We start from the raw sequence: 20,016 nt of genomic DNA, 5'->3' as shown, positions 1-20,016 counted from the left end.
ATATTTAGGTGAAGAGAGCTGGTGCAATAATCCTCCACCTTGCTACGTGGGTGACCCTCAGCAAACCAACTGCAACAGTGCTGCCCTATTTATGATCAATTCAGTGTCAAACTTGACCCAAAAACAGGGGGGGGACAAAATATGATACGATTTTAAAGAAATGTTCTTTTTTTCAGGTCAACTCAAATAAAAAAGGCCAATCAACTATTTTCAGGATGCACTTCTTATACATTCAATGAAGGGGTCACAGCTATTGTGAAACTTAGTCACAGCAAATGTGACAAAAAACAAACATTAACTTCAACCACGTTTGTAATGTTTGATGTATTTTCAAACTTCAGTGACCATCTCGCTGGTGTTCTGAAATAGTTAACGGGGACACTTAATGGAATCATAGATGTACCTTAATGTCAAACTGGAGGTAACGCCTGTCCATCTCTCTTGACACCACACTTTCTATGACTTCCACTGGCACTTGCTGGTAACAGTCGTAGGCTGGGCAGAAAATGTTGTGGGCTTCTCCCTCCTGGATCTTTAGATTTAGAAACCTACACAAGCATAAATATATATGAGGCAGCAATGAGGAATATGGTAAAAACAACACAAAACAAACAAAAAAAGGTCAGTGTAGTTAGTAACACTAAAGTTGACTTTCAGAATCTGCAGGGCAAACCAAATGATTACTTACCCTTCCCAGCATGCTCTGCAGAACTCATGGCCACAGGACATGTCAACAGCTTCCTCAAAGACAGAGATGGAAGACATGCAGATACCGCACTGTAAGATAAAGCAGAAAACAGGACATTAATCAACAAGGCCACCATTATTTAAGCCTGCTTTAATCACTAAATAACCTGTTGTCATTTCCAAAGGCCCTTCCATACAACTGCTTGCATGCATTGCTTTCTTGTTATTTCCGCATTGTCAGCATTTTAAGTGTACATCACCTTGATAAATGTTTTTATGTCTGAAATTCCACAGCCTGGAAATATGCTGACATCCGCCAAAAGTCTGGTGATGGGTGCCCGTTCCCATCCATTGGAACGGAACGGCTGGGAAAGTTCAGCCTTGACTTTTTGTGACTAAACATAACAGTAGCGCTAGTTTTGAAAAGGAAACTATGGCGAGGTTATTGCCCCTCCTAGCTCTGTGGCTCACTGATGGCTTTTCAGTTAGCAGCTGTAGTTTCTCACACCCACAGAAACATGAACCCCAATCAAACAGGGACAAACCGGGCCTTGTTAAAGTAGAAGACTGACCCACAGGGAAAAGACAAAGAGAGGGCAGTGTGCTCCAACAATCCAAGTATTGATTTGTGAATGAGCAGAATGTGATGGAATCAACTGTAGGCTATAAAAGAGCCCTTGAGTGCACTCTGTTGATTGGCACAGTACAGTTTCAACTCATGGCTTTTCAGACAAAAGCTAATGTGAGATAAATGTAACACAATTTGTAAGAAGATAATTGATAAATCAAGTCTGTCAGCTTCAGCAATCATCCATCAAGTGTTTACTTCATAAACCATTTACAGAAATGAATATGCCTCCAACAACCAGTCAAGTCCAAGATTATTTTTAATATCTGCCCAGTTCCATTATTTATCGTACCGGTCAAAGGTTTTGGGCCCATCAACCCTTTAGCAGACCAGATCAGCCAGTTCAATACCATAGAATCACTAACTCGATTATCAGAAGCTTTGTGTTCTATAAAAGGACAGACAGTTGCAATGGAGTACTTTTTCTTTTCTTTTTTTCCCCCGAATGCTCTCAATCATTTGTCAGTATCATTTCAGTAAGTATTTTAAACTCTAAAATATGAACTGAATACTTAAGAGTACTGAGCTAGGAGTGCACTTTCAGCTTTAGAAGCGCACAAAGTTAGAGCGCCTTTTATAAAAACCAAAAGCTGTAGATACCAAAAGCAGACTCAGTACTAGAACTTGGTTATTTTTGTTAGTTCAACTTCATTTTTACAGAGAAAATAAAAATCACACCTCTCTTAAACTCGCTTCCTAATAACTTAAACCAGATTAAAGCTGCAGTGATATGAAGAAGTCATTGATTATATAACTTCATTGATTTGCATAGCATATGTTGACACATGGCACTCTTTCCATGCCTCTCCAACAAAGATCCAACAAATATTTTTAAACAGCATCTACTGAACCTGTGACCAAAATGAACACCCCGTACCAAATGAGTCAGTGCAACACACACATCCCATTACACATCTACATTTTCCATTGGGGAAACGCATGACATTTCTCACCAGAGAAGACTCCTCATCTGTGGGCATGAGACTGATCTGGTCTGGAGAAGTGACGGAGGAGCGAGTCGTGCGAGGCGAAGGCAAGGTGTCCCACGCGTTGTAGCCACTTGGAGGTGGGTTGGGCATCCGTACCCCTGAGCGTTGGCAGCACTCCTCCGCATTGCTCATCCAGGCCTCTAAGAGCTTCTCTCTGTCCCAATCTGATGAAAAAAGGAACGGTAGAATCAAAGAGAAAGAAGGGCTCTTTTTTTTTTTAATAAAGCACACTTTAGGTCATTTGATATGCTGACAAACATATCAATCCCATCATACAATGACTAAAAAAAAAACCCACCTCTGGTCAAGAATCTCGTGGCTGAAACAAAACTGAATGTTTCAGAATATTCTGTAATCCCGCTTCATTTGGCCTTCAACACACATAGATGAAGCTCACAGGCAACATGTGGGAGAGTTAAAATAAAAAAAATAAAACCCATTCTCAAATACACCACGTTTGATTCCTAAAAATGTCGTACAGAAACATTTCTTTCAGCCCTCCCTGTTTTAGGAAAATGCTGAATCAAAGTTCACACAATTCCACTTGGACACACTAAGCCTTTCAAACAGCCAACAACAAAGACCTGCTGCCACCTGGTTTTCTGTTTTAGAATAGCTGCTCAACCTCACACGAGCACAGGGACAGGTTTGAGAGCTTTTCAGCATAAACCCTGAAAGATTTGCCGGTCCAAATATTCTCCCATCCTAAAATAAGGAATGTGACCCGGTCAGCCGTGCAATTAGGACATTATTGGCCTCAAGACATGCTCCGCCAATCAAATGCCTCAGACTCTAAATGACCTCGTTTAGATAATGAATGTCACAACAATCCCCCCCCCCTCCATTTCCTTTCAATTAAAACCAATCAATGAAAATGACCCTATCTCCAGGCCTTGAGCAATTAAAAGGAGTCTGAAATGAAAAGTTTTCACATTTGGTCCAAATGTTAAAAAATGAGCGAGAAATGCAAATTGTCAGAGGGACACATATAGACTGCCGAGCCGGCAGTTCAGCAGATAAGCAACGGGAAAAATGATAAGAAGACTGAAAAGACTAACATGGAAATGACAGAGAAAGTTTTCCCATGTAATAAATGAGAGGCGAGCCCCAAATCCCTTTTTTCTTGGGAACAAAAATCCTGAAATACTAAACTTTTTAAACAGCTCGCATTCCCATGACAGAGGTGACTAAATATAGCACCGCTCTCTGAGCTTCCAGTCATGTTTAGCTCGCACAGCTCAACAAACAGATACTGTCTTCAAACAGGGTTCAAATAAAACGCGCACGTTTTAAAAGGCTTCAAATCAAATATTGTTTTAAACACTTGAAATCAGTCATACACCTTATCATACGTGTGAGCTGGTGGCTCGAGGCAGCGATTCTAATCTACAACATTCTAAATCAGTTTGTTAGTTACTCGATAAAGTTAGAAACTCACATTCAGCATGTCATTCATTACGTGTGACTAGGAAGAAAACAAGCAACCGATCTTTTGTTTAGAAGCAGAAAACGCAATGCTGTGAATGCAGTTTGATCAATGCCACTCTGCTGCCGACACTATTGTTTCCAGTGAAAAGAGAAACAGGCCACAAAGTTGTGAAATAAGCAATAAATGGCAATTCTGTCACTCTGGTAATGTCGGTCTATATGAGCAACAACATTTCAGGACAGGTCGTACTTAAAAATCTTATCAACCGTAATTTAAGTACATCATGTGTGTGATATTTGTATTTTCAGCAATGTTTATGACACGAATGTCTGATCTAAACCAAATAACATAAAGAATTAACATAAAAGTGAACTGTGAAAGGGAGTTTGCTCGACCAGCATAATCCATCTGTGGAAAAAGGCTTTGGCCAGGATCAGATATTACATGTTATTACATGGTAAAGAGATGAGGTCCGAATGAGAACTACCTACAGAGGAAGTGACAGCTGTTTCTTTGAAGCTCTGACATCCATTGTCTTCTGTTCCCTTTGCTTTTTAAATGTGTGGAGTCATCATACCAAAAAGCCCTCTAAGGCCTTCACAAGACAAGGAGTGGATGTCTTTGAGTCTGGCAAGTGAATTATGTGAACCCCAGATTTTCCCAATAGGATCTGCTGCTTACACATTCAAGGGACTGCGATAATTTGCTGCAGATATGTTCTGTCCAAAAACAAAGTTAGAAATGACAGTATCCCTGTGAACATACAGGCAAAGACAACCCTGTGAAATGTAAATGGACAAATCAAACAGATTCACCCGGCTGGTGTAACAGTAGACAGGTTTGATGTTAACACAACCAGCTTTTCGGGTGAAGAACTTCAAATTAACTGTCAAGTATGAAGTGGAAACATTTTGGTTTGCTGTTGAATTGCTGCTAGTGACTGGGTAGCTTACAGTCAAGTTACTAGCCTCATTCACATATGCCTTGTGCGTTGTGTCATGTGTAAAAGTACAGAGGTTGAACGGGGGGGGGGGGGGTCGAAGTTGATACGCCTCTGACCCGGCAAGGGAGGTAGAAACAAAACCGTATGAGCCCCGCATCGCTGCGTCCTTACACACATCACGCTGGCATCGTGGAACTCGCCACCTTAGCCAACACTGCTGTCATCACTCAGCTGGCTCAGCCGTGCCAGCTTCATGTGCGTAAGGACACAGCGATGTGGGGCTCATACCACTCTGTTTCGTGTGTGTGAATTACAAGAAGGAACACCGGCGTGTTAATGAAGACATCTGTTTTGCTGATAAGGTGCACCCCATGTACGAAAGAGGCTACTGATTCAACTAATTATCCATTGTATCAAAGAGTGCCAGAGCACAATGTGAGGCCAGCAGTTAACTTTTGAACAGGATGATATTCCTGAGCATACCGGCAAATCCACCAAGAAATGGCTCAAAGGAAGAGGTTAAAGCTTTCAGCCAGAGACTAATAGACACTCACAAAAGCTTCTACAATACCAGTAAGTTGTTTTCGCTACAGGGAGTGATACTAGCTTCTGAGGCTAAGGATGTGCTTGCTTTTTCACATGAACGTACATTTTATTTGTTTAAACCACTTAGCTCCCAGGACAACTTCAGTGCTAACCATTTGAACAGCAAACAGATGTCCCTTATCTGTGTCACAGTGTGCGAGTGTGTTGAACAGTACCATGTGCACGCAGCAGCGCTTCTGCAGTGAAAAGCGGGGCTTGCAGCATGTCCGCCGTCTCCACTATGAGCATGTCCTTCAGCCTCCGTAGATCCTGAGGCCGCAGGCCTTCGTACAGCTGGAGAGATATGAGAGGAATAAACAAGGTTACTGACATGAGGAGATTAACGGGAGGGATTGAAGGAAGGCAAGGAGGAACTCCAAAAATAAAAGAAAAAATATAAATAACAATAGGGCCTGTTGTTCAGAGAAAAGAACAGTCTGAGCAGAAGACAGGTGACAAAGGGTGAAAGCAAAGCAAAGGGGAGCCGTGAGGATCTGTGTAAGATGAAAATTTGAAGGAAAAGTGAGAGAATAACATAGGTAGAGGTGCTGCAGATGATTGGCCGAGACAATGAGCGAATAACGGACCGGTGTTGACAGCCTTGTCGGGCTGTTTTAGAAAAACTTTTTGTGTTTCTGTATTTGTGTCGAGCCGTTCCTCCTCCTCCTGTGCAAGGGAAAAATGTAAAGCATTTCAGCAAAACTCTAAACACCACTTCAAAACTATCGAGGAGCTTCAGCTCATTAGTGCCTGGAGCCATGTGGGAGCGACAGGCCCATAAACTCTGGGGCTGGAATAGTTTCAAGTCTTATGAAATATGTCAAAATATCCCTTCTGTTCATTACTTGTGTAGCTTATGGTTTACAAATGAAAAGTTAATCTCCAATAAAAACAATACTTCAACATTTTTATTTTTATAAATTGTAGGTAAACAACGATTTCACACTTTAAACCAAGGAAGTGACACCCTTGACTGGTTCAGGATATCCAGATTAGCCTGCTCAGCTGTAAAAAACAAACAAACAAAAACACCCCTAGATTTTTAAATAGTGCAAAGTGCTAAAGTTTTGTTCTTGCAAAGGTGTTTGTCACCCCACAAAGGTGTCAAACTAAAGGCTTTACACCCACTGCCTTAGTATGTTATTTTGTACCTCTCTTCGGTCGAGGGCTGCATACTCCGCTTCTATACCCTCCGCCTCAGGGGCCAGAGAGAAGACCATCTGCGACTCTAGGCGTAGGGCCAACTCCTTGTGGTGCTGCTTTTCTGCACAGTCACATGGAGTCTCGCGGTTTTCGTTCTCTGCAAACAGGTCCGCTTCTCTCTGCACCAGCAACTGAGCAAATGAAAGAAAAATGGTCCTCATGGTGCATTTAAAAGCAACGTACTGAGGCTTACACATGCAAGCATAAAAACAGCTGAAAACAAAAGCACAGTGTATACATTTGTTAGGTGATTTTCATTCATTATGATTAACTTTACTGTTAAATCCAGTGCTGTCAGTTAAATAATTCACAAACGCTGTCCTCACTCACTGCACATTTAGAAAGGGCCCACAAGATGGCCACAGAATTTAAGTCAGGTGAAGAAAGGGACCAGGTCATTATCATGATCATCACTCATCTTTAGGTCCTTTACTGGCTAACTCAAGAGGTGGAGTAAGAGGCTGCGTAAGCATCATGGCTTTCCTGAGTTGTCTTCCTGTTTAACAGCTTGGGAACAGCATCTTCTATCAACGGGCGGGAGGTTTGGGAGTTGATTTTCAGTACATCTTTAACAAACTCATTCTTAATTATAGCCGCTATCTTCCACCCAGCTGGGGTCTGACTTCAAGTGGTGTCCTGTGTCCATTAGTGATCCGCCCCGAGTTCATCCATCTGCTCTAGCGACAGTCAATTTCACTTTATTTGCCTTTTCTGGTACTTTTAGCTAAATTGTGAATCTTGATCAGTTGTGGTTGTTTTTAAGTCTTCTCTACTTTGGCCATGTTTCCGAGCACTGAAGCCTTGTACTTCAGGGAACTCTGGGTAAGTTGCAGGACTAGAATTTAGTGGCACCAGAGAATAACATTATCTTCAGTTCTCTAACCATTTTTTTTTAAACAGACTGATATAATGAAGCGGCATGGGTAATGAAGGTAGGGCCACATTCTTCCAACACAAACATGTCACCTGAAAATGATGTTTATCTGTTGGAAAACGTGCATATAGGATCACGACAGTCATTTGCTACATAATAGAAGAAAAATAGAGATGACATGCGGTTTCTCGTCCACATACTTTTGTTTCATTTTCTAAAGTGCTATGTAGGGATTCTCAGTCTCTGTCACAACAGTCCTGTCTGCATTCCAACCTCAACAAACATGTCCTCCGCCCCCCAGTCACAGCTGCCATGGGGCCACAAGGGGGACCTACACAATATTAGGCATGTGGCTGTAATCTCGCTGCTGATGGGTGCATATGCCATCACATGGCTTTCAGGGGAAATTAGAATGAACACAAAATAACTTCCAGCAGTAACAAATTTATATAATTATGTATCATTAAAATGAATTATACAGAATTTCGCAATTTGATCATTTACAATTAACTGTTCAGCCATCGTTGAATTCATCTGACAAATGCGGTTGCACACACTGTGTAATAACTCCATCGAGGGGATTGAACAATTACGGTAGATGGTTGTTTTTCTTTCTTGAAGCACCAATCAAGGGAAGCACTTGTAATTTTGCTGAAAGATAAGGCTGTTTTTTTTTTTTATACTAAGCTTAGGCCAATGCAGAAGCTGGAGTCAATTTTATGTATTTAACTTCTGGATGTGATGTAATCTGATGGAGGGATTAATGAAGATGTACTGTGTTGCACAGCATCTTTCCAACACTCGCAGGAGAGGGCTTTGATATGATTAATGGGAGCAGGTAAATTATTGCTTGTTACCCAGCATCGCAGCAACACTGAACACAAGGCCACACACCAGGAAAATGCTAGAAATACACATGGTACAAAAGGCCAGAGTTTTAATAATTTGTGGTAACTTCGGGGTTACTTCATTTATCTTCTTCCTTGTTCAATTCCTCCCCGTCATTGTCAGCTGCCATCAATAAAGCCTTTAATCACGATGCCTCAAAATGTCGTACTTGAGGAGAGTGTTTCATAAGTATGTCTACAGAGTTTTGCAAACTCACCTCAACGCATGTCTTCATGCCTGAGGCAGCAGCGTAGTGCAAGCAGGTGTTTTTCTTGTTGTCCGTGGCGTTGATGTCAGCACACTCGTACTCTCCGTGGTCCAACTTTGCTCCAGTCCAAGACAGGATGATCTGTAAGCAATCTGTTCGACGCTGTACGTCTTCGTATGGCCGCGAGAGACGCGGTTGCAGCGCTCCATCTGAGGTCAGGATCTGGGGTCCCATGCAGAGAAGGTGCAGAGACGTCTCATTGTGCACATTACGCTTGTTCGGATTGCCATCTTTGCCTTGAAGAAATGACCTAAAAGAATGCGACCATGGCAGGATTAACAGTTAATTTCAATGTTTTAGCTTTGTGAGATCAGGCATCCCAATGGCTATATTCTTACTTTGGTGTTGGACAACATAGTAGCTCACAAGGATTTACTCATTTTAGTCCTTTTTTTCCCTTATTATCATATCCCATCAACAGGCACATATAACATGTATTTACTACATTTGTAATTAACAAGCACCCTTTTACAATCTGACAGATAAAAAAAGAAAGTTAATATCATTAAAAAATAACATTTCCTGGTAAATGATTAAACTGATAAGAGCTGGACTGTAACTAATCTTGAAACTGTTCATTTCACATGATTTTAAGAAAGAATCCAAAAAGAGACAAAGGATCAGAAGAGTCATTTTTCAAAGAAGTCCAACCAACAGAACACCTGTGATGAGTGAGGAAACAATCAGATATATTTCAGTCCATCCAGTTATCTATTTTACACCCACTTTGCTTTGCCAGCCATCATTTTAGAACCACCCAAGAACATTATACAGCTTTGAAAGTCACATAATGTAAATATCCCATTTGTGGAAAAAGACAGGAGCCTGAGTAGGATGACGACAAGCACATGCAGGTTGTTCGCTTGTAAGATGGGAACTCTTGGAAGCCCATTCTGTTCCAACCCAGCATGTTGCATTCCTGAGAACAGATGGCTGCGTGGAGGGACAGATGGGACAGATACATATAGACAAAACACTGTTTTTTCTCTCTTATAATATGGCTTATCAGTCGCAGAGTGCCGATATGATTACGCAAATGGAACTTGACACTAAGCTATAACGCAGGTGATTATCACTTCATATATCAACCCCCATTTTACCCTCACTTTAATTACTACACCAATAGAAAAAATATATATTTGCCCTAATGTGTAAATGACATCAGCTCGTCTTCTTGCTCATTCGATTTGATCTGGGCCTTTTCCTGACCTGAGTAGGCGTATCATGGCGTGCCGGGCAGCGTAGTGCAGTGGAGTGTTGTGCTGGTAGGACTCTCCATATGTAGAGTTGGGATCCAGAGCCTCCTTGAACTGTGGGTTGCTCTCATAAAGTTGGCACGCCAGCACCTCATCCCCATTGATGAGAGCTTTACGGAACTTGGTAGCCGTGTTCCCCATTTCTCCAGTGGGTTCAAAGCTCCGACCGACACAGCAGCCTTTTAAGTCTTCTTCAAGCTGTTTAAGTCAAATAAGCCAGCATGATGCGTGTCCTGAAGAAAAGAAGAAAAACAGTTAAATCCTTTATGCTTGTTTCTTTGTCTAACAAGGCCTTGCTGACTAAGAACTGGTCACAAGAATTCCATCCTTGAGGTTGCTCGGGCTTCTCTGCAACACTCAGCATCACCAGTGCACTGTAAACGCCTCCTTATTCTCAATTTAATTATTTATTTTTAAATAACTGGACATAGTGAGCACATAGCTCACACAGAGAGAAAAACAAGACTTCCTCTGCCATCACCAGGAGCTTCCACCTTTCCATCTTTCCATGCCAATGCTGCCCATCCCACTGAGGCCAGGGCTCGATATAAAGCAAGAAATGCAGGACAACATGCAGCGAGTAAGCATTTCGCTTCCACCAGCACACCATATGGTCATGACTGTTGGGGCAATGTGATGCTTTTGTGTACTGGTCAGCTGTAGCACAAATACAGAGAACACTGCATCATCTTATCAGTACAATATGTACCGCACATAACGATAATCCAAGTCCGATCACTTGAAACTCTTGCTCTGGTGGTGCCGTTTGCCTCCTTGTTACCGGACAGAGGCTCCAGATGAAGCACTGACCTTACTGTTCATCGAGGCTCTCTGGCACAGCAATGATTGTATTATACACTTGTACAATGACAACGCATTTCACAACATGAATATTAATGTCCCAGGTGGGAGAATCTATGAACATCAACCAGTCTGTAGCTGCGTCTTCTGCTCATTTTCTATCAGCCGGGAGAATGCTGGCAAAGAGAAGCATGGAAATATGTTCCGATAGACCAAAAATGAGGACGTGGGAGGGATTTGTGGATGCCAGGAATGCTCATATGAACACCATCCGGGCTATTTTGCTCCAAATGGGGAAGACAGCATGCTGAAATGTATGGAAACATACATTGTGTCTGATTAAATATTACCTGTTACAATGAAAATGCCACTCAGCTGTATTTGTCATGCTTCTATTGTTGACATCATACAGTTCCTGTTGTGTCCCATTTAATCAACTGATTGCATTGCTAGACTTTGTACCAAAGAGAGAAAAATGCTCCCTAAAAAACTTAAACGGCACACACTAAATACCCAAGTCTCCAAAGGCTAGAAACCATGACAAAGGAAAACATGAAACTGCTCAAAAAGTACACTGTAAAATGAGATAAGAGTAGGACATATTGACCTTATTTACATAACTTTTGAAACATGAAGTTAAGATAAATAAGTCACTGTTATTGTTTATGAACATAAAGAAAGTTCTAAGACAGAATATCATCTCTATACTATCATTCAGGGTAATATACTTACATAAGTGCAACTCCAATTCCAAAAAGGTTGTGACTCTGTATGAAATAAAAACAGAATACAATTATTTGCAAATCTTACAAACCAACACGTGTTGAGAAAGAGACATTTTGTCATTTCATGAAAGATATTAGCCCATTTGGAATTTAACTGCAGCCACACATCTCAAAGCTGGGACAGGGGGGTAAAAAAAAAGGCTGGAAAACTAAGTGGCACTAAAAACTAAAACTAATCAGCTGGAGGAACACATGGTACCTCCAGTTTTTTCACTGAACTTCTGCCCATCTTTACTTTTTGGAGACTCTGCTTCTCTAAGGCGCTCCTTCTATAACCAGGTGTGTTTCTGACCTGTTGCCAAATAACCTAGAGAGGCAGAGTCCTCTTAAAAGTAAGAATGGGCAGAAGTTCAGCAAATCACAAAAAGAAAAAAACTGTCAACAAATAATTTCAGAATAATTTTCCTAAACATGAAATCGAGGAAAATGTTGAATATTTCCTCATCTACAGCCCATAATATCAGAAAATGACTCGTAGAGTTTCTCTATGTGCAGAGGACATAGCTGAGAATCCAGAATGGATGGCTGTGATCTTCCGGCCCCTCAGGCAGCGCCTGACATTAAAAACATGCCTGATTCTGTCGTGTGAATTACTGCAGGGCTCAGGGTAGACCAACCTTTCAAGAAATCAATGTTTGGGAACACGGCTCACTGTGCCATCAACAGATGCATAGAAGCCATATGTGAACGTTATCCGGAAACATCTCTTGGCCAAAGCTCATTGGAAAAGGACTGAGGCAACCCAGGACTGATGAGCAGCCCGGATCCCATATGGGACAAGAATGGCACAATATTCTTCTTCCACAGGTCTATCAACTGGTCTCATCAGTACCCAGACATTGATGGGCTCCTGTTAAATGGACGGTGGATGTACATTGCTGCCATGAAATACTCAAAATGAGCTAATATTTTTTGATGGAATAGAAAAATGTCTCACTTTCGACATTTAACATCACTTCTACGTTTTATTGTAAATACAATTTGGGGAGGTGACATTTGCAAATCACAGCACTCTGTTTTTATTTTGACATTTTCCAGGCCTTTTTGGTTAATATCTACAATTTAAGATAAATAATATATAATACATCATGTAAACAGTGCAGCCTGTGGAACAAGTTAACGGATCTGTGCGTGAAGTTTGTGTCATGCGAGGACCACACACACACACACACACACACACACACACACACACACACACACACAGGAGAAAACAGTACAACTTTGAATAGCGCTTATGTACATCGTTAACTGAGTAGAGTTGCACAGTAAAATCTCATGGACAAAACATGTCCTACTCGATGTAGTTACTGTGCAAAAGTATGACTGATTAACCAATCTGACAATAGTTAACGACACTCCCCCTTAACAGTACCAACCACCCACTTCTGGGAACAGTTACCTAAACAGATAGCCTAAACAATAGAAAGAAAGAAGTCACTGGTTGTCTGCGTAGGTGCCCCTTGTCACTGAATTCCTTCGTGCAGGCCTTTCCCCGTGTCATGTAATGTTTACCATTCTTGCTAGCTCATACCTACGGACGGCAGTGTGTTGTGATACGATAATGAACAGTCCTCGGAAACGCTTTGTTATATTACTGGTTAATAAAGACACTCACCGGCCACTGACCGCAGATAATGTTAGCTGCAAACCACTCTTGTGTTTTTGTCAGAGCTAGTGAAAAAAAAAACCCAAAACAATCTGCTTGCTAGCAATGTGTTATTCAAAAACAAAAAAAAAAAATCATGACGCTACCATCTGCGTTGACTAACGTCAGTGCATGTGCTAGCGGCTGAGCTAGCAGGCTAACCAAACGGCTAGCCAACTTAAAGCTAACTAGAACAGTTGATAAACTCAGTAAACAATGAGTAACAAGTATCGCGACTTACACAAACGGTGCATCTCGCTTTAGTGGAATTTGTCTCGTCGCTTGACTGTCAGTCGCAGCGCAAGAACAGAGGTATTTCTGTTAATGTGTGGCAATCCTCTATAAATACTGAGCTGCGAGCAGTAATATTACCCCTGTCAACTCTCTCTTGGCTCTGCTGGCTGCTGTTGGGGTTGCCAGGTTTCAGTACAACCCCCTAAACAGGCGGAGGTTGATTGATTTATTTAGAACATGGCCATTGACGTCGTCAATTATTCGTCCTTTGCATCACCTTTCGCTTGTTTTGTGTCTCTTACTGGGATAAATGATATATCACTCAGTTAGTTTCTCGTAGGACGCTTGAGTAATCAGTGCATGTGGCTAAAGAACAGTGTACAATAAGTCAATAACATTCATTTTCTTCTCTAACATTCTGGTCTCGACTAGCAGTGACCGATTAAGCACGGTTGGTATGGTCTGTGTAAATTCACTAAAGTTCCATCCCATAAGAACTGCGTATATGTGGTGCTTTATGAGAATACATAAGCCTATCGTCACAATGCTTGTCCCGTGGACATACTCTTCTTACTTTTTACTTGGCTTAATGTTTTTCATGGCGTACCCATGAAATAGAGATTGTACTCTGTAGTTGAACCCCTCAGCCCCCTTCATAACAAACTAGGCGAATGATTTAATGTAGCTGCTACTGCAATAACACAATTAGCCCACTAGAGTGCGACAATGTCCACAGAAAATAATTCTCCTCCTGTGTGTGACCTCGTATCACGCAACCCCTTCAGATTTATTCATTCATACAAAAACATACAATATACCCATTAGCCTGTCGTACGTGAATGTCTGCACTTTTTGGCAGTCATAAAACTGCACTTTACATATAATAACAACTGAGATACCCAGTATTAGTACATATATGCTTTTTATTATCAAATATCTGAACTATGCAGTGAAGTTACATAGAGCGAAATATCCTCACATTTAATGACTGCACACATTTCATATGAACAGGCCTTCAATAAATAATCTGTAAACACATAATCTCACTGGAAAGGTAGCTACATAAATGTATGCAACAATAAAACATATGTCACAGTCTTTTTAAAAAAGAGAGAAAGAGAGAGAACACTTCAAACAAATGCTTTGTCACAAAACTCCAAATACATTTACTCAAATGAGGCATCTAGAAAATGAAAACAGACGACCGAGACAAAATAAGCCTACATCTCAAGATGGTAATGCTTATCGTGTCATCTCTTGAATTTTAATGTGATTATTATTTTCCTTGTCACTGATATTTCCTTTTTTTATTCTCTTCTCACAAAGAAAAATAAACATTTGTCACTGCCAAAAAGGAATTAAATGGCTCTTATGTCATTTAAAAAACAACAACAAATAGTACATTTTATTCATAAGGCTGTATTTTTCAGAGGCAAAAGCTCAAGGGTTTGTGTAAAAGGAATAATAAGCTGCCATGCTTTTGGATTGGGAGGCCTCTTTGCTGTAGGAGCTGTTGGTGGCAGCAGAGGCCAAATCCTCACACTTTGTGGGTGAGTCCTCTGTGCTCGGACCATTGAGAGACAAACGCCTTCGCTTGCAGGCCATGGAATACGAATCAGCCTTGTCTGGAGAGAGAGCTAATGGCTGGCTCTCTGTCCAGGAGCTGATCAGAGCTTCACTGCCATTCACCTCCTCCTCTATCTGTGGTTTAACTTTGTCTGAGTCTTCTGGAAAGCCAGCGGTAGGGCTGGGCCTGGGAGACCACGGCAGGCTGGGAGTGACTTTTCTTTGGTATGCTGCTCTGGAGCCCCACCCTGCAGACATTGTGGTGAAAGGAGAGTCTGGGTAGTAGCTGAGAGCATGAGAGGTTTGCATGGACAGCGATTTGATACCATAAGGGAGAAGGGAGCTTGAATACTCCCCCTCATACGGTGTCAGGTCAAGCTTGTTGCCTGCACTGGTGCTGTTTGCCCCTTGCTGCATGGAGGTGACAAACCATCTCTGTGATGTTGCGTCCTCTGTCTGAGGTGAGATGAGGCTGTTAGTCTGCGGCACTGCTCTCTCACAGTTGTAGAAGCGATTCTGGGGGAAGTTGTTGACAAACTGGTCCTGGAAGAGGGGCTGCATTGTGTAGCGGGTGCCGGGGACAATCTGATGGGCACGGGGAGAGTCATTTGGAGACGGCGTGAGACGGTCATTTTCTGGAGCTGTGTACATTCTTAAGGAAAAAGGAAAAAATAGTAATGAGTGTCAGGTCAAGGAAAAGCAGTGTATTGTCCAGAATGAGTCGGCAGATGCTCAGTGTGATCTATCCTTCCTGTGATGTGAAAATATAAAGGTGTTGCAATGTAGTGTAACATACTCACGAATCATAATTATCTCTGAATCCTTTGGCAAAGGGGTTGTGATCAATTTTCAACTGTGTAATCTAAAGAAAAAACATGTGAGCGTAAGATTTGCATGTCAATGACAGGAGAAACAGGATTACCATAAGAAAGTGTCTGCTTAATGACTTTTGATCAATTTTCATCATCTATTTGATAAAAAACAAGGTATGAAAAGCAAGTTATAGCCTATATAAGGGCTATCTGTAAGCCCAGAGCTAAACAATGTCACTGCAGCGGCGTGTTTGTCACTCTTACATCGGTGTTCTGGTAGGCAGTGACCGCTATGAACTGGGTCTCTGGGAAAGTGAAGCACTGCGTCTTCACGTCACTGCTGATGTCCTCGACGCCGTCCTCCGTCACCTCCACGATGTGCAGCCGCGGCTGGTACTTGTGCAGAGATTGCAGAACGACCATCTACATTTAAACATGATAAATAAGCACGTGTTGCGTTAATACCACAGAAACGCGCACCAGGCCATCTCAAATTTTCTGCAGTTGTCGAATTTACGCGGAAAGGGTTTTTAATTTCAATTTTCAATTTACTTTTTTGTATTTTTAACAAGAACTTTAAGCTTCTTGCAATTTAATCTTAGCGAGGTTTTGGTTAGCGATAGGCTGCCGTTGCTACTGTTTAAATCACAGCGTCACTTTCTACGTTTGCGCTCGCGAGCTTTCAAACCAGTTTCCTTCCAAACAGGAAACACAAACAAACAAAAACAACAATTCGGTCCTGGACGCAGGAGGCCCTTTTGATATGAATATAAATGTGGTAAAATCTTTTAAAAATTCTAATGTGAAGGCCATCTACAGATACATATTTAAAAACTACTTACAAATCACTTTAAAAACAACCAAATCATTTTATTTTCCATTCTACGCCTAACATTAGTTATTTATTAGTTAGTTATTCGTGTGCCTTTTTTTAAAAACATTTTTTTTCTGTTTTTAATCTCAGTACCTGGGACGTGTGGTGACTGGTTCCTTTGTTGTTGGTGAGTTTCAGTTTGCTGAAGGAGATTTCTTGTCTCATCCAGTGGGCCCCTGTGTTCGGGGACTCTGGGTGGATGTAGACTTTGTTCCCTGAAATGTAGAATTTTAAAACATCAAACTGTAATAGCAAACCAAAATACAGTGGACAGACTGGGCTGATGATTTTAAAAAATGGTTTCAATTTCATCGCTGCAGCATTTTTCAAAAGCGAAGCGAAGAGACGTGTCTAAAAGTTAGTTAAACGGTTTTGTAAATCCGGCTAATAAACCGTCTTTTTTGAACACAGGGAGCAATTGTTGCGTCCCGTTGAACTTGAACAAATTGAGGGGTTAAAAGTGTCCTGGTTCAGTACCTTGGCTGCTGTTGTCCGCCTTCCCACAAGTGACCCATTTGCCACCCTGAAATCTCCAGTGGTTTGGATCCGCCAGCACCACCTCCACAAACACGTTATAATGTGCTGCCATGCTCAGACCAGCGATGTTAAAGCTGAGGAAAGGAAACATGCGCCTGCAAACACACAAGGAAAGCAACCCTGAGAACCAGAACCCTGAGGCCAGTTTTGAGAATGAAAAAGAAAGTTCTGTCCCCGCTCCTCACCTGCCCTGCTTGGTGATGATCATCTCGGTCTGGTATCGGTGGAACTTGAGCCACAGAGGTCGGTTGCAGAGGTAGACCTGGGCCCTCAACCCCGAGCCGGCGCTGGGCAGAGCCATGTTGCTGAGAGCGGACCCCGAGCCGGTGTAAGGAGTGTAGATGCAGCCAGGACTCTGTCCGAGCTGGTAGGACGGGCTGAAGTGGCTGCGCCCGCTGGCAGGTTGGGGGAATCCCGCGGGAGGCAACACTGAGCCCAGGTGGAGTGATGAAGAATACCTGCTCCCGCCGGACGTGGCGTACACCGTCCCACCAGGGGTATACGGGATAAAGGAGCAGGGGTTCGCTGCTTCTGGGCTTTGCTTAGAAATGCTGGGTGGGATGTAGTAGCGGTCGGCGCCCATCCCGTGCTCTGCGTACCTGTTTCCAGCTGTCGACTCATCTCCATCAGCGGCTGGAGACTTTCGCCTTTCGTCCGCGGCGTCCTTCGCAGGGGAGTATGTGCTGCTTTCTCCTTCACCCCCGAGCATGACTGCTTTTCACGCCTTCCGTCGGTCTCTTTATAATGGTTGCCTCCTTTGATCCCAGATCTTCTGAGGTGTGTTCCTCCACCCCGGGAGTCACCAAAATGATTATATTACCTGGTATCTCTTTCGCAAGCCTCCACCGGACTGTGGGCTGGTAACACAAACGTATGATATGGTTAAAGACAGATTTTCTCCGGGTTGAGACAAAAGTCAGTCACTTTAAAGGTCCACCAGCCTACAAGCGTGTATTTGCCAAAGGCCTACGTTGAGATCTTTGTATAAACACTTCAACTTATTAATTGTATGATTAAAAAATCTTTTAAAAAAATCACCTCACAGCAAAAACAAATTCCTCTTTTCCCTTTTCTTTCTGTTCTTAAACCCTGAGCAGGCAGACATTCCACACCAAATGCAATGCAAGGCAGCCTAATGTCTGATCTTTTTTCATTCTTATTTCAATTTCACAAGAAGAGGTAAAGCCAGCAATTTGATTCGGTCAAACTGCTCTGAGATAGTCGTGGTTGATTTATGAACCAACAAGTGCAAGTGAACTGGTTAGTTAGCGCCGCTTAAGAGCAGATAAAGCATCTCAGATGATGTGGTGAACTACAGCTAATTTTGATTGATATTGGAGGGAGTCCCTTCGAGGTGTACCTGCCAGTTTCTTGTAAATCATGTGACAAACCCGAAGTGGGATGCACAGATTTTTGGGGGTAGCTGTGTGGAGTAAAACTATGAGTGAAAACTCGCCCACGATTCTTGAAATCCGTGTTCGGTTTCAAAAGCAACGCACAAATTTAGAGATCGTAAATTGTTTCGATAAAAACAAATACTGGCACATTGGCTCTTTGTATTTTGCACAAGAATTGTCCAACATAAATTTCTAAATATATTTTGGTTAAAGAAGTGTTTTTTAAAAACTTTTTTTTTTAATATAACCAATTTATCTGATTTAAAGAAAGAAAAAAAGAATATTGCTAGCAAATGCATTTTTTTTTCTTATAGAAATAGATTATTCTGTAGATATTCAGCGGGTAATGAAATTGAATTCGTTCAATTCTGACGCGTTCTTGGGTCCCAGTGGGGAAATGGCCAATTATTTTTCCGTTTGAAGAAACCGGTGATGCTTCTTGGATCAGACAGTCGGATGTGAGAAAAGAAAGCAACTACATCTAAACAGCTGGGGGGGTGGGGGTGGGGGGTTAAACTACAATTAAATCTGTGTAGATCTGAGAAAGCATATGGATTGTTTGTGGAGACATTCATTCTCACTAATTCTAAAAGCGAAATCCTCTGCTGACATTTTAGATACATTTTAGACTATTTTTACATGCACCACAATGCGAACTTTAAATGAAGTTTTATAGGACTGTGAAATTCTTTTTTTTTTTTTGTTCATCTTTGCACATTTTTTGAAAATAAGTTAAGATGTTAAGGGTGCATAAACTTACCAGGCGAGTGTTCCCCCTTGGCTCCGTTTGTAAATCAGGCTCAGGACGCATGAACTTTAAAGTAACTGTTAAACAACTTCAGCGCGCGAAGCAGACCCCGGACCATCGTGCTTTGACATGGAGGAAGCAGTAATATGGGCTTTTTTAGAAAAAAAAAACAAAAAAAAAAGCCCGAGCCATGTGCGGGTGGGCCGATCAGAGGGTGAAGCCGCAGTCCCGCTTTAAGCGCTGCGCTCTACTTGTGGCCATGACTCACCGTGAGCAGCTTTTTATCACATCTGATCAGCAGAGGAGGGGCAGGGGATCCTCAGCACTGCTGCCGTTGAGTATGAGAGGGAGGCTGCGTCCTCCTCCATCTTACCACAGTCTCTGTGGGTTGTATCACTCCCATCAGAGCAAGAGATGTTCTGCAGAGGTCAGAACTGCTCAGTTTACGGTGACTTTACTGTGTTGAATACTGTGTTGATTGCCGTCCCCCACTGGGTTTCAAATCAAGGAGGACAGTGGATTAATCCACCAGGGTTGCAAGTGTGAGCTGGCTTCAAGAGACAAGAGTTATACCACTTGACTCAATGGACACAGAAAATGCATCCATTCAGAAGCTGGGAGACCTGCTAATTCAGCAAGATAGTCCATTCATTAGCCAGCGGCCAACTAAATGTTGGAAACACACAGAACCTGATAAGTATTTACCCCTGTGAGCGTGAGAAATTGTTTTCTCGAACAGCTGCATGAGTGAAACTTAGCATGAAGCAAACTTTTACCACTGCTGTTGACAACAACAGCAACAGCCTCCTGTGGTGGGTAAACCTTTGTATCAGTTATCAAACTCATCCCCTATATCAGTTCGAGCAG

At 42.1% G+C, this 20,016-nt stretch overlaps 2 protein-coding genes across 4 annotated transcripts in view; both read right to left on the bottom strand.

Annotated features, from left to right (window-relative positions):
• Window positions 1-13,371, bottom strand: part of LOC140316726 (ankyrin repeat and IBR domain-containing protein 1-like) — a 31,386-nt gene extending 18,015 nt beyond the window's left edge. Inside the window, exons 1-9 of one of the 3 annotated variants that reach the window (XM_072394671.1) lie at window positions 13,223-13,371; window positions 11,280-11,318; window positions 9,704-9,983; window positions 8,444-8,744; window positions 6,413-6,595; window positions 5,438-5,555; window positions 2,269-2,468; window positions 689-777; window positions 404-548 (exon numbers count right to left, since the gene is read on the bottom strand). In XM_072394671.1, the coding sequence (XP_072250772.1) occupies window positions 404-548; window positions 689-777; window positions 2,269-2,468; window positions 5,438-5,555; window positions 6,413-6,595; window positions 8,444-8,744; window positions 9,704-9,891 (1,224 nt within the window). In that variant the 5' untranslated portion in view covers window positions 9,892-9,983; window positions 11,280-11,318; window positions 13,223-13,371. The remainder of the gene's footprint in view (window positions 1-403; window positions 549-688; window positions 778-2,268; window positions 2,469-5,437; window positions 5,556-6,412; window positions 6,596-8,443; window positions 8,745-9,703; window positions 9,984-11,279; window positions 11,319-13,222) is intronic. The other 2 variants (XM_072394670.1, XM_072394672.1) reach the window with 2 other exon arrangements.
• Window positions 13,372-14,118: 747 nt separating this feature from the next.
• On the bottom strand, window positions 14,119-19,381 carry eomesb (eomesodermin homolog b). Its single transcript, XM_072394669.1, has 7 exons — window positions 19,162-19,381; window positions 17,190-17,861; window positions 16,945-17,099; window positions 16,561-16,682; window positions 15,858-16,016; window positions 15,582-15,643; window positions 14,119-15,433 (listed from the first exon to the last, which is right to left on the bottom strand). Exons 2-7 carry the CDS (start codon window positions 17,711-17,713, stop codon window positions 14,656-14,658), a joined length of 1,800 nt encoding a protein of 599 aa, XP_072250770.1. The 5' UTR covers window positions 17,714-17,861; window positions 19,162-19,381; the 3' UTR covers window positions 14,119-14,655.
• Between the last annotated feature and the right edge of the window lie 635 nt (window positions 19,382-20,016).

The sequence above is a fragment of the Leuresthes tenuis genome, unplaced genomic scaffold, assembly GCF_036924035.1.
Source record: "Leuresthes tenuis unplaced genomic scaffold, fLeuTen1.0.hap1 SCAF_10, whole genome shotgun sequence".
Lineage (NCBI taxonomy): Eukaryota > Metazoa > Chordata > Actinopteri > Atheriniformes > Atherinopsidae > Leuresthes > Leuresthes tenuis.
The sequence above is the reverse complement of the archived record's forward strand: the minus strand, read 5'-3'. Positions and strand labels throughout refer to the sequence as shown.